We start from the raw sequence: 15,332 nt of genomic DNA on the forward strand, positions 1-15,332 counted from the left end.
AATATTACTATAACTCGATTTTTTTATGAGGTCCCGAGCCCTTTATCTTCAATTTCATGTTAATTATTCTCTTTTACTCGAATTTTACTCCCTTTAACTCGATTTTTTTGAGATCTTTTAAAGCAAGGAAAAAAACCTAGGAGCTGATATCTTGCCCCTTCCCTTGCAACACACACACAATGTCTTTCGCACTCTTCATGGAGAAGCTAAAGCTGTCCCTCTTGAAGTATGTGAACAGTGGTTAAATGAAACATTACCAAATTTACTTCAAGGATACAGTTAAAATGATGTTTTCAATATTGATGAAATGGGTTTAATTTTTAAATGTCTTCCAAATAAGACTATGATGTTTAAGGATGAAAACTGCTCAGGGGGTAAAATGAGCAAGGAAAGTTTGACTGTCCTAGTTGGAGGAAATGCGTCTTGGACAGAGAAATTGCCCTTTCTTTTATCGGAAAATACCGAAATCCCCGAAGTTTCAAGAATTTAAAAACATATCCTTTGGACTACAAGTCTGACAAAAAGTTTTGGATGACATCAGTTTTACTTGAAGACTATGTAAGAAAATTGGATCAGAAATTCTTCGCTAAAAAAAAAGTGATACTCTTTATGGATAAATGCACAGCGCATTGTGATCTACTTAATGTGAAAGCAGTAAACTTGCAGTTTCTCCCGCCAAACACAGCAGAAAAGTTGCAGCCGATGGACCAGGGTATCATAAAGTGCTTCAAACAGTCTTATCGAAAATGGCTTGTCAGAAAAATGATCTTAAATATTGTAAGCAATTAGAAGATTTGCAAATAATAAGCATTAATTAAATAATCCGACAATATTTTGAAAGTTCAAAACCGAAACTAACGGTAAGTCGAACTTCCGATATGTCGAAGTTTTTCGTCAGTCCCATCAGATTCGAGTTATCGCGAATTCACTGTAGTTGGCATGATATTTAAATAACTCTGTAAAATCTACAGAATTTATCCCTTTTTGTGTTGCCAGCTGTATTTATGTTCATGTTTGAAACAACTTTATTCATTCTTTTTTTTCCATTATAGAAATGAATTTAATATTTTATTAGATTTTTCATTGCTAATAAGTTTTTAAAATTATTATATTTATTGTAGTAATTACTGTAATTTACCATTAAATAATTTTTAGGTATAGATTGTTTTAGGTGTTTTTCAACTTTTTATTAAGTTAGTGGTTTTTTCCAATCCTAGTTCTTAAACAGTAATTTTTGTATTGAAATCTCGTTCACAGGAATTTATTACTTTTTTATTATTTTAACTTTTTTAAAATGTATTGTCTTTCATATTTTAATAGCTCAACTTGAGAAATTCACTCTATAACATATTCAAATGTATATATATATATATATATATATATATTCAACTGCTTTGGCAAATTAGTACAAAATTTTCTTATTGGATTTTATTTTCCCTATTGAATAACATAAATATCATTTCATTAGTTTATCTAAATAAATTAAAAATTCTATGCTACTGTTTCAATTTTCATTTACATTGCATTTAGTTGTATTTTAAAATTATTTAACTGATCAAAAATGTTCACCTTAAATAAAAGTATTTACTAATAGTACAAATTTAAAAATTTCTTACTTACTAAAACCATTTTCTCGGTTGATTCAATAAAATTAGTTTGTCTTTTAATGTTGAATGACTTAAGTTGTGTCTTTTAATTTTGATCTGTAAATACAGGGTTTGACCTGTTTTATATGATTTAATATCATTTATTCAGTTTATTTAATAAAGTTTGCTATTTTTTAATTACAATGTCCCATCAATGACAATTAACTATTAATAACTAATTAGCTTTTGGCACATATATTTATGTAATATAAGATATAAAGATCCTATGTATCCACAAGTTATACCTACTTAATTGATAGACAAGATATGCTAACAAAATTTGCAAATCTTTTATAAAAGTTATAAGTAAAAAAATATAAAAAATTAGTTTCCATATTGAATATTCCGATCCTTTCTAGGAATTAAAATAATTTAGTTTGACAAAAAAAGTTGCTTATGACTCAAGTCCGATAAATCCATTATCAATATTTTAAATAAACGAACGTTTTCGTTAATCTATTTAAATTTTTTTTTTTTTTAAAGATTACTTTTGTTATGGTAGACTCTAAAAGATGTTTTGTTTAATTTTAATATTCGTTGTTTACTTAAATGTTTTTAACAGACATCTCAATCCCAATTTCTTTATTCCGTGAATAAAAATTTCATTTGATAATATAGTTAAAAAACAAACCATTTGTAAGTGCAATTTTTTTAATATTTAAAATCAAATAAATATTATCATTTAGCACACTTGATTTTATACTTTATCTGAAGTATATATTGACTTTGAAATATATGTTAGAGCCTCATTTATAAATCATTTTAAATCTCTAAAATACTTACCATGTCTTATTCATCAAATCAGATAAATTTTTACATGCAGTTATAATGCAGTTGTTTTTAAGCTCTTGCTTTAATAAACTACTATTAGGTGCTACAACCAACCCAGAGATATTCAGACATTAGTTCATTTTTAATGAAAAACATATGTTGTAATAAAGACATTTTAGCACAGAAAGAAAACAGAAATATTAATTATGAATTTTGATATTAAATGCTTTATTGATTTTAATTTGTTTAATTTATTTTTCTCTATTTTATTCCTTTTTATTTTTAATTCTTTTTTAAAACAACTATATTTTCATAATTTAATATTTATTTATTTTTGAATACAATAAAGTCTTACAGTGCGACTTTCAGGAGAACTCCTCCAGACACCCGTCTCGTGTCATGGTAGGGAATATGGTTACGAGGGAAAGACACTTCGAATAGGAGTGTGGGGTGGCTAGTTTTGTCTTAATCCCGGCATTGGTCAGCTTGAGAAAACCAATTGACACATTTGTCCGTCCATTTCACTCCCATTAGAGATGTGCTCTTGTTTGTTACCATAGTAGCAGACAGCCCTAGACATTTTGTCTGGAGTTCTCCTCAGAGCCGTACTATACCTTGCTGTTTTCCTCTTTTATCGCTGTTTGATTTATATTTCTTTCATTATCTTTATTATTTAGCCTTGTAATATTACAAGATAATGAAAGAAATGTAATCAAAATAAATAATTTAATCAAAAATAAAGCCTTGTATTATAATCAAAGTAAAGTCTTGGAAGTAATACAAAGCTTTACTAAGTAATTCTTGTAAAAAAAAAAATTTCTTTCATTATCTTGTGTTACCTATATTACTAAACACATCTGTATTAAATAGTGACTTTGTTTTCAGGTCTAGTGTTAATCTCAAATGTCTAGTCTTTAACATATTTGTTAAATTAATAAGCTTAGTAGATAATGTGGTTGATTTTCTACAGATATCGGTTTGCTGCCTTACCCAATAAATTTTCTCATTCTGAAGACAAACGAATTCAGCCTCGGACATCTCTTAAACTTTTCCAAGGATCTCAGTTGTTAAGTGGAGAGAAACTTCACCTACAAAGAATGCTCAATGCCTGGTTTGGAAATTCGAAGCAAATGTGGCGTCTCCTTTACAGAGCATCCACCCACGGTTACACGGCTGAAGCATTTCATTATCACTGTGATGGGCATAGTCCCACATTTGTCATAGCTCTGGTGAGAAATTTGTTATCTTAGTTATTTACAATGGTAGTTGTATTTTTACTCTTTTTTTTATATATATATATGTTTATTGGAATTATTTTTTTTTCTAAATTGCACCAGTGATATTTATGCATTTAACTATCAGTAGTGTAAATACATAGTAAATTTTTTAATTACAGTTAATGCTTGAGTATTTGTAATTTAAAGTAATTGGAATTATTAAAAAATTTTTATTGTTATCTTTCAAGTAAATATTTTACATATGAAACGACAAAAATTTTGTCATTAAATAATAAAAATAGATATGATTTTCCTCTCTTGTGCTTTGTTTCCATTTTGAAATTTCAGTTTTAATTTTTTTTATCTGCAACTTTAATAATCATGATGGACAATTCTTGTAATTTTTTCTCCATTTATCATTTTCTATAGTAGATAAGTGTTGACTACTTTTTTAGATGCAGCATAATTTGTACAAAATAAGAGATTTTTGGCACCTAAATATTCTCATCTGTAATTTGGTGATTTCTCAATTGCTAATAGTCAAGTTTTTACTGTAATTTGTTTAGCTTCCACTCTTTTTCCTAATGATTGTTTATTTTGTAGTTTACCTTTCCTTCAATTATCTGTATTTTAAATTAATTATACATTATTCACTTTTTAAATTGACAAAGTATGTAATTTTTAGAACTAATATACTGTAATCCAACCCCCATATGAATGGTTTACCAACTGAACTGTATGTTCATTATTTGAACTATGATTTACGTAATAATGGAGACTCATGACATGGTGAATATCTGTAATAAATCTAAAGAAAGGAACATCAGCTGAATTTACTTTAAGTTAAACAAAAATGATACAGTTTGTAAATAACAAAATTTCCAAGAAGCCAATGAAGCAGAAAGTGGTGTACATCAAGAAATGTGGTATCCAAAATTGATGCTCCTTACGTATGCGCCATTGTGTTGATTGTAAACTTTAATTGATCTGCAATTAGCCTGGGAAACACAATTGGTTAGTTGAAAAAAAACTACACTAGGTGGCCATTATACTCTGGTCATTGGGGAGCAGCTAGGTCATTGAGTGCTTGGAGCATCACAATACTGTGTGTAATATCAGTTACATTTAATAACTCTGTGCAATATTTAGTGAATGAAATAATGATGCAACAAGTTTTTTGACTACGAAAAAAAATATATTACTTATCTTCATGTATATTTTTGCTTGATTAAATTTTTACAAAATTCTTTCTTATTACATTATTCCCATTAATAAAGATTAATTAAATGCAAAAAAAATTTTTTTTTTTTTTTTTTTTTTTTTGCAAAGAAACCTGTTTCTTACCCAAACTGAGTTAGGAATAGAAACTTGGAAGATTACTTTATTTAAATGAATACATATAACTAGAAAAAAGTAATTGTATGGTTGTAACTTTTTCAACACTATTTAATTATAATGACAATTCATATTCAGAAATTTTTCATATCTTGTTTATTTCCTTGATGATATATGTATGTAAAATACTATTGTCAGAATTTAAAAACCTTATCGATTTAAAAACAATACTTAAATTTTTGTTTAACTACACTTAATAGTTTATTATCAACTTTAATTGCTTCACTTTTATGCATATAATGTAAATTTAACTTAATTTTGGCACTTAAATAACTATTCATTTGTTGTGAATACAAACATTAATTTTTATTTTTTAAAGCAAGCTACATAGATTTGTCTTTGTATTTTGAAAAACTGAATTGGTAATTTTCTTAATTATTTTTTTAAGTATTATGAAATTTTTTTTTTTCAGTTGCGAAAAATTATGTCTGATATTTTGATGAGTGAATTATGTTTCGTGACATTTCTTTGATGCTCTTCTTATCCTTTTACTTTGGTGCAGTTTGTATATAGTTTCCTTTAACAAGCACCTGATCCTTATTGAATTGTTTAAAGAAAAATCAGTTTCATGCATGGAATATCGCATGGAAGTTTAAAATAATGCTAGTTAATATAAGGGATAATCAAATGAAAAGTGAACAGGTTTAATAGCATTAGAAATTATTCAGTAGCATGTAACTGATTAACCAGTTTGCATGAAAGTATTTAATATGAATGTAAAGTTCATCTAAGAAAGATGTGTCCAGAATAGAACAATGTGAAGATTTTCAGATGGTGATTAATCTATTCCTTTGCTCATGTCAAAATGCTGCCAAGATGACAGGAGCTGTAATTCTTTGATTATCTTAAATCTTCATTTACCACAACAATGGATTCATAGGTGATCATAAAATTTTCTTGCACAAGTCATGGTGGATCTGTTATTCATAAAACGCCTGTCAAGAAAACTTACACGTTTGTTTTATCTCAGACATTGTTCAGTATAAACAACAAACATTTCATAATAAATTTCTGCGTCATGGTTCCTTTGGCCACAGAAAATTATATGATTGAGTGTTCTGAGAACATCCGCCTTATAGCACTATTTTGCATTCACTTTAAATGCTTTCATGCAAACTAATCTATCAATTATTTGGAATTCATAGTGCACTTCTCTTACCTTAATTTATAATAGCTGCTGGCTGTAGCTACTGAATTCATGATGTGATCAGACATTTTCAATTTTGATTTAGAAATTTTTTTTAATTACGGATTTTAAGTTTCTTTGGTGCTGTAGTAATTTTTATGACTATTTATTTATATTTTTAACCTTTATGACCTAATGTCATCTTGATATTCTGCACTTTTGCCATTAAATCCAAACCTATGTTTAAAGCTTTAAAAAAATCATATTTAAAAAAGGTGTTAGTTTCTTTAATTTTAGTAAACATCTCTCTTATGCTTGTTGTGTAACTATTTTGTCTTTTCACTTATCCTTAGAATTGTCAGAAAGTAATTGTAAATACTTGCTTATGATCTAACTGTGCATGCTACTTTAACAGTTTTTAAAGCAATTAAAAAGAAATATAATATTTTCTTTTGATTAAAAACAAAAAATAAAGACTAATAAAATGTGGAAATAATGATTTTTCCTATTTAATTGCATATGTTGAAATAAACCTTGATTTTTTTGTTAATTAATTTATTAATAATAATTGTACTGTTTTAGATTATTTAGTTTTAAATTTATTTTTTCTGTATTTTTTATATTTTCTCAGTACTTCAATTTAAATCATACTTGTTTCTTGTGGTATACATTTGGATGCTGTAACCTTCTTTTCAAACATGGCAGTTTCTTTCTTACTGGAAATTCAAGAAATAGTGTATAAAATTATTCATTAAAAAAAAAAAAAGAAATGTTTAAGAATAGGAGTTTAAGAAAGAGTTTAAATTCTACAGAAATTAGAAATAGATTTTTTTTGGTTTATCAGAAGTACTTTGTTAAACCAAGGGCAATCAAAAAAATATATTCAGCTAAAAAGGAATTATCATTATTAGCAACATAGCACATGCGAAGGGAATTTAGATTTATTCTTTTATTTAAAAATTCATGTCATCAAATTTCATGATATTGAGTTTCCACTGTATAACTAAACGTTAATTATAGTCAAAATTGACTGAAATTTTCATTTGTAATTATAGAGTTAAGCTATTCAGTTGTAAAATTTTACAAAACTTACAAATTATGAATGCATGTAAAAGCTTATAGTCCAAAAGATATCTTGTTTTTACAAAGTTCATTAAAAAAATTTAAAAATCTTACAATTAGAAAGGAATTTTATTCATAGAATTATTTGTTTAAACACATAATTTTTTAAATTCAAAACACTTCAAATTTGCGGACTTCAATATGAAGTAATAATTTTATAAAGTTTGGAAAAATGTTTTAATTATATTTTTATAAATAGGAGGACAACAGCGTGGAACATAGAATTACAAGAATATTTGCGGATTTATCAATTTGAAAATGCCTGGCTTATAACTGTATAAATTAGTATTTGATGCTTGTAGCATGTATCTACCCTTTGATGGAAGATTTTTACTTAGCATATTTTTTATACTCTTTCTTTAACTTGTATTAATTTAGGTTAAAATATGTGATAAATTATATTTAGCATTTTGATGATTAATGATTAGGAAATACAACATGGAATACCAGTGTCTTTTTCTCCATTAAAAGTTTCTTTCAAACACAACTCACTTCCAAATAATAATTTTGCAGTTATTTAGATCTAAGAGAAACATTTACTCGACTTTAAAATTTCTTTAATTAACTAAATCAATGTGCGATAAATTTTTGGATGTGAAGGGGGAAAAAATTCAAACTACTTTTTTTTATATATATAATTCCAATACTATAACAAATATTTTTTTTGGTTATTATTAAACTGTTTTTTATTATTAAAGAATTCCAAAATGTATTTTTGTTTGTAATTAGTGCATCAGAAAAGAAATATATGAAAGGAACACTCGTGCGTCCCATCTGCGTCAAAGGGTTAAACTAAAATCGCCATTTTTATCAGTACATAATTTACTGACTTTATCACTCATGACAACCATGTACTTTTTATAGGATATTAATGAAATTAGTGTAATTTAAATTTCTGTTTTAGGGCTCCCATGGAGAATTGTGTGGAGGATTTAGTGATGTTCCTTGGGGTAAAACTAGAGGGCGTGGCCGATATGTTCCATCTGATAAGGCATTCCTTTTCACACTCATCAATAATTCTGATGTTCCTCCAACCAAGTTTGATGTTGTTAAGAAAATGTTTGCTATTGCACATCACCCAGAGTGAGTAAAATTTTTTACATATTTATAATATAACAAAATCTCTCCCTTGAATGGTTCCAAACATTAAAAATACTAAAAATTTCCAACATGAGTAGTGTTCTGAAAAAGTATGAAATTTTTTATTCCGTTTTTTATGTTTAGTGCACTTATTATTAAAATGTCTGTAATTTTTACTTGTAAATTATGAATTTTTTGTTTTCAATATTTCTCAATCAAAATAATTAAGTTAAAGGAGGGCAATAGTGATATTAAATTACGGAATTTGTGTCTAAAGAATTTATCATTCTGTCATTCAATAAGAATGTTATTAAAATATGTTAGACCGGCTTTAATAAACTTTACATTAGTGCCCAAGGAAAGTTTGAAAAAAAAATTCTTTTTACTTAAGTAATGTATGCTTGGGAACTTAATAAGTATTACCAATGAAATAAATTTTATTCAGATGTTTAACTAAGTCGTTAAGATGATCAACAATCAGGACATTAAAGTTCTTTTTTAATTTACAAGAAATCCAACGTTTTCAAAGTTCTTCATCAATAAAAAATAGTTTGCTAGTCTCCCTTTTCTGTCTTATTATTCTACCAATATTTAGCTTAATAGGTGTATATTTATGTTGAGAATGGTGGTAATGTTAGATAACTTAAAGATTGGCTCATTTGCTAGGCAAAAATTATTTTGCTTGATAACATTGCAATTTGCTCTTTTTTTTAAACTTGCAACTATTATGCAATATATTAGAGATCACATTTTGTATCATAACTGGATATTTAAGTCTCCGTATTTTCCATTTTTATTACTTTATTTGTACTCTTTATTCTTTGTTCTGTGTTTATGTTTAACCACTAGTTTTAATCAACTTTTTATAAATGCCATAAGAAAATGCTTCTGTACATTTATAATTTTTTTGCTTGTTGTAATTTTTTTGTTAATTTTGTTATAATTTTCTTGCTAATTGTTTTGCTAATTTAATAAGCTTGCAAGACAGAAATGACTAGGACAGCATTATGAAAAAAATAACAGAATTGATAGATTTCCATTTAAAAAAAAAAACTTTTTATTTAAGAATTTTATCTGAACTAAAGGGAAAAAAATGTTTGGGTATTTAATAATTATAAAAATACACATTTTTATAAAACTTTATCTATTATATCTTAAGTTACCAGAAAAATCTTATTGTTAAAAATGCTTAAAATTCGATGTTTTTGATTAGGTTAAGTAATTTATTTCTTTGAATATTATTAAAATTTTGCTGTCAGTAATAACAATTTAATTTTCGGTAAAAAATGCATACTACTTTTTAAGTAGTGAAACTGAAGCAGTAAGATATTACGTGATTGATTAAAAAAATATATAAAAAGTAAATAACAGTCGACAATGGGTAGCAATTGATGATTTTTTAACAACAGATCTATCTATCATGTTCCTTAAGTCCGCATCTAATTTAGTTTATTTATAGGAGGAAAATGAATTTATATTCAAATTGATGATGAAACTGTTAAAGTTTGATTTGGAGAGATTGGTGGAATCAATAACAGAAGGAAAACTGTGTTCTAATTGATTGCTTTACGGTTACTCAGCTCATAATTGAGTCGAGCTATTTAAACAAGTGCATGTAAGGCAGCTAACTTTTGGTTGTGAGGATGGAATGAAACCGCAAATGGTTTTCAATAAACAGTAGTGAGAAATTTATCGCAGTAATGAGTAATAAAAACATCTCAAGGAAGTAAATATTTATTATTTTTCTGTTCAAACGCAAATTGTATGCAACGAACTATTGAATTCATAATATTGAAAATATGATCAATGTTAGCATTATCCATTAATGGAAAGCAATTGTGACATATGCTTTATAAAAAAGGAATTTTAATAAATCAAAGAGTTTCACTTCGAAGCTGTGCATATAAAGGCAACTATTTAGCCATCAATCATTCAATAAAATATACTTTTAAAGGTGAAAGTGGACTGTTCTAAACAAATGTAAGATTTACTATTTCGTCAATTTCAACTTGGCTGAAGTGGCATTCTTGTAATCTTTTTTTAAGGCTATTAAGGGCATAGTGGATAATTATTGTGATTAGTGAATAAGGATTTTACATAGAAATAAGATCCTTTTGTTATCATTAGGTTTGAACGTATGAAGCTCGTTAACAAAATCATACAAGTTTCTGGCAGTAAATGAAGTCATACTGGATGTTTGGACGAAATTGAAACCAGATACTTAGCTAATTTATAAGAAATTGTGCCAATATTAAAAACAATATATCTAAAAGGAAATTTTAGATAAAGCATAATAACCTAGAGCATAGTGTGGATTAGTTGGTGTAAGAAAATATTTTCAATATTAGGAATAATTACTGAAGTTTTAACAGCAGATTTTATTTTATTCAAAATCATTAACACTTGGATCTTTAGATAATAATATATATAGACCTTTATTTAATTTTTGAGATTCGTCTAGATATTTATCTCTGTCTAGCACTACAATTCCCCCTCCCCCACCCTGTATCGGATTTGGTAATAATAATATCTGCGTTTGACATCAAAGATTTTAATTCAGTCTCTTTCAATAGTTATTTAATAAATATTTATCTTTCAATAAGAGCAATCATCTTAGGTATTGAGGGTTGGGAGGGTAGACTAAGGTTGTTATTTAATATAGGCGCATTGAGTTAATTATTATTTAGCATAACGCAATAGAGATTGACATTAGAATTTTAGTTAACAGGTTGGTGGTTAAGAAATAGCTCCAGGAGAATTTTTAGAATTGAGAAATTTATTTGATTTCTTTTTAAGAATTAATTTATGTTTTGAGTAGCAAATTTAGAGTAATTATGAATGTTTAGACTCTAAACACATAAATTAATTCTCTTACACCTACTAATTCCCACGGTGCTTTAGGTTTAATGCTTTACTTAAAATTCATAAGGGTGACACTCTTTTCAGACAGATTGTTTCGAATATTGTGACCACTTCCTATATATAAGCTAAGCATCATGTTTCAAATTTGTTGCCACATATTCTTATTAATTCATTTACTGTCAGAAACTTGTATAATTTTTGTTAATGAGCTTCATACGTTCACAAACCTAATAATAAGAAAATTATCTCTTTATTTAAAATCTTTGTTCACTAATGTTCCCCTTAATTGCTTTAAAAAAAGATTATAAGAATTCCACTTCAGCCAAGTTGAAATTGATGAACTAGTAAATCTTACTCGTGTTTGTTTAGAACAGCCCACCTTCACTTTTAATGGTAAATTTTATCAAATGATCGATGGCTTAGCTATGGGTAATCCTCTCTGCACTTTCTTAAGTGACCTCTAAATGCACTACTTTATTAAAATTCCATTTTTATAAGTAATATCTCTCAATTGTTTGCATAGATTGACAATGCTAACATTGATCATGTTATCATGGATCCTTTTATACAATTTATGTTTGAGCAGGAAAATAATAAGTATATACCTTTCTTAGACGTTCTTATTAATCGTAATTTCTCACTAATCTGTATTGAAAACCATTTGCAGTTTCACTCTCTTCTCATATTCCATCCTCCCAACCAGCTAACTTACCCACACTTGTTTACCGTGCTTCTAAAATTAGCTCAAGTAGTTATCTCTTCAATGATGAACAAAATTCCCTTAAAGTTATATGGTGGATTTCTTTCTAATATTATTGATTCTACCTATAGAAAATTAATCTCACAGTCTACCAAACTCTCCAAATCAAACTTTAGCAATTTGATTGTTTTCCCTATTATCTGAAAATCAGTTCTTAAATTGATTTGATGTGGCTCTTGCACAGATTTTGAAAAAAAATTAGTTAAATTCACTCCCACCTGTAAGTAGATTAAATTTCACAAATATTTAAGAGCTAGGGTATTTATCAAACTAAATGTACCTTTAAACTTCGACTTAAAGAACACAAAAAATGAGTCCAAAATCAGGACATTAACCAAAAGTTTCTCACTCTACACATTTAAAATTCAAATCACTCATTCAACACTGCTTCTTATTTTCAAAATTGTATTTTTTGGGGTTAATCTATATTTTGAAAAATTCTATTAATTTAGTTAACGACCTTTCAAGTTTCCCAGTGTTTTTTCTAATCTATGGAGGTCTATTTGAATTTAATCTGTTGCACCCTAGGTTTTCTGCTATATCCCCTGCTGTAATAAGAAAGTTTTGTGAGCAGGCTTTATGTAAAAAGTTAATTTTCAAAAACTCAGAATTTTTTACTAAAGAAAAATACACACTGTACTCTTCTCTTTCAAATATATTGCCTATTAAGATAGCTCCTCAATTACTATGAATGGTCTATAGTATTTCTTTGTTTTATTTTTCAAAGTTGTAATAGGAAGAGTACCTATATTAAATTTTCTACCATTGAGTTTCTCCTTCAGGATCAAAAACTGCCAGAAATCACATGGGGTGAGATCTGGACTTAGAGGGGAATTAACTGTACCGTTAATTAACTGTTTCTAAAACTGTTTTACCTAAACGTTTGCAAAATTTTATGGCAAAGTGAATTTCTTTTTAACTCAGTTTCAATAGAAGGCAAATAAAAACAATTTTTTGTGCAACCCCAAACTGTGGAAAATAAAATTGTCTACTCCATTTTTAAATGTTTAGTTAGCAATGTAAAAAAGAGGCCTACAGTTTTGTTATTTAGTTTTGCCATGTTGCCACTACATAAAAAATAACACTCAGTTATCAAAATATATGGAAAGTTGGCTAGTACATGCATAATCTGGGAACATTATTTTATTTTCATTTTGTTTTCTGCAATATTATTAGTATTCATAAAAAAGCAATTTATTTTATGCTTATAAACTTTATTTAAAAAACAACTAACTGCACACACATATTTAAAGGGACTTTTCTGTATAGCCATAGTAACAGAGAGCATGCTAATCTGGAAGAGTTCTTATGATAGCAGGACGAGAGCAGTTATAAATTATTTAGAAAAAAAAAATAACAATACTCTCAAATGAATAGGAATGAAAGTATTTACCTGAAAATCCTTCATCTTAGTTTTAAAAAGCTATACAGCAGGCTGTTGGTCGATCTGTATGTTCGACTATTACCTGGCCATGTCCTTAGCTCCGAGTCATATCGTATCCGATAAATCAGTGCAAGCTCACCAGGGCTGGAGCTGAGTAACAAGAACAAATCTTAGTTGAAGCTGGTTGATTTTTTAAGATCTCAGATTTGAGGCTCACTATTCAACCTTCTGTCTTCAATAGTATTGCGAGAAGGTTCAAAATCATGGAAACTTGGAAGTTTTCTAGCACCAACTAGTGTGCTTCAACCAAATGATGCCTAAACCAGAACGCTGATTTCATTTTTGCTGTTATCTTAAATGAAATTAATCACTCTAATACGCAGGCTACAAAATTTAGTTAAAATTTCATAAAAGACCAATGTTTTAGTTTTTTTTTATTCCACATGTTTACGTTGTAAATATTAATTATTTTTAAGGCATTGATTACCAAAACAATATTTATTCCAGTTATGGTCCTATATTTGGTGCTGGGGCTGACTTCTGCATTTCACATAATTGTAATGCAAATCTGGAAAGTTACTCCAACTTGCCGCATTCTTATGACGGAGAAAATGCTTCCTGCACTCTGCTGATGGGCGACTACAACTTCACGGTCATCGATTATGAAGTGTTCACAACTCTTGGAAAATAATGTCTTTTTATTTGTTTGAAAACGAGGGAATCTCAGATGGATTTTACATCTCTCTCTTATATTTCTATAGGTTGTACCTTTTTGAGCTATTTTAATTGTTTTACTCTTGCATGATAATTCATATTTAATGAGCAGTTGCATCATGTTGAGAGATATTATTTTTTAACTTTAGAACAACAATTACATTAAAATAGATTGAAACTATGTATTTTTTTATCATCTTGTTGTGATTATAATATATGTGTTGGTCAGTTTTTAATATGCTGTTTACAATAAAATATATCAAAACATCAAAATACATATCTAAAAAACTAAAGTTTTCGTTCTGTTTGTTGACTTGCTTCGTTTTAAGAGTTATATCTATTCAAAAATATGTCATTTTTATACCTATTTAAAAAGTCTTAAAATTTAAAAATTTGATGTCAGGTAGTATACCAACTAGAATGCTATTCAAACTTAAATTTTTTTCGTTGTTTTTATGATTTAAGTAATTAAAGTCTAAACACTGTATATTATTTCAAATGTTTTAAGTGTGCTGAAACTTTTTCTGTTTTTTATCCCTTTATTATTACTTTCTATCGAAAAATTATTACAATTTTGATAGCCAACCATTTCAACTACTTATATTATGTATTACTGTTGTAATAGAGATAGATTATGTGGACCATATGAATTTGGTTATGGTTTTAAAGTGCCTTTACTCTCTTGTGATATATTTACTGTGTAATGTGTCTTTGAACTTTTATTTTTATATGGGACTTTTATACATTGCTATTTTTATACAGATTGTTACTTTTTTATGCACATACAATAAAAAAGTTGTTTTTTTCCCCTACGTATTGGAGTTTTTATACAATTTTATGAGAGACCCAAGTTATGATAAATTGGAACAAAGTTATTACTACAGATTTGAAACATTACAACTAGGAATAAAAAGATTACAAAAGCATTTTTCTAATCAATAAATTATGCGGGTATGTAATGAGTGTTTAATTTTATTGAAGAAACGTTGCACCACATAGTGAATTTAGGTTTACTTTTATATCTTCGCTATGTGGAAACCTAACTCGAAAAACAAAAAAACTCTTGTGTCAACTATTGTACTATACTACGCTGCAAAACCTGTATCCCATGGCCTCCAAAGCCTTTTAACTTGGCCCCTGAATTGTCGAAAATATTAATAAAAATATAAAAGTTAAAGAGTAACAGAAAATTATTGATCTAGTTTACAGAATTTATCGAAGTATGAGAATGTGACTCTTTCAGTTTCATTATGAA

The 15,332-nt window shown here is 27.6% G+C and overlaps 1 protein-coding gene across 2 annotated transcripts in view; it reads left to right on the forward strand.

The window, feature by feature from the left end:
• Window positions 1-14,889, forward strand: part of LOC107437077 (BTB/POZ domain-containing protein 9) — a 157,221-nt gene extending 142,332 nt beyond the window's left edge. For both annotated transcript variants that reach the window (XM_021144206.3, XM_021144207.4), the window contains exons 8-10: window positions 3,388-3,646; window positions 8,182-8,360; window positions 13,871-14,889. In XM_021144206.3, coding sequence (XP_020999865.1) covers window positions 3,388-3,646; window positions 8,182-8,360; window positions 13,871-14,054 — 622 coding nt within the window. In that variant the 3' untranslated portion in view covers window positions 14,055-14,889. The remainder of the gene's footprint in view (window positions 1-3,387; window positions 3,647-8,181; window positions 8,361-13,870) is intronic.
• Window positions 14,890-15,332: the final 443 nt, after the last annotated feature.

The sequence above is a fragment of the Parasteatoda tepidariorum genome, chromosome 3 (genome assembly GCF_982258835.1).
Source record: "Parasteatoda tepidariorum strain Cologne lab strain chromosome 3, Ptep-v5.0, whole genome shotgun sequence".
Classification (NCBI taxonomy): domain Eukaryota; kingdom Metazoa; phylum Arthropoda; class Arachnida; order Araneae; family Theridiidae; genus Parasteatoda; species Parasteatoda tepidariorum.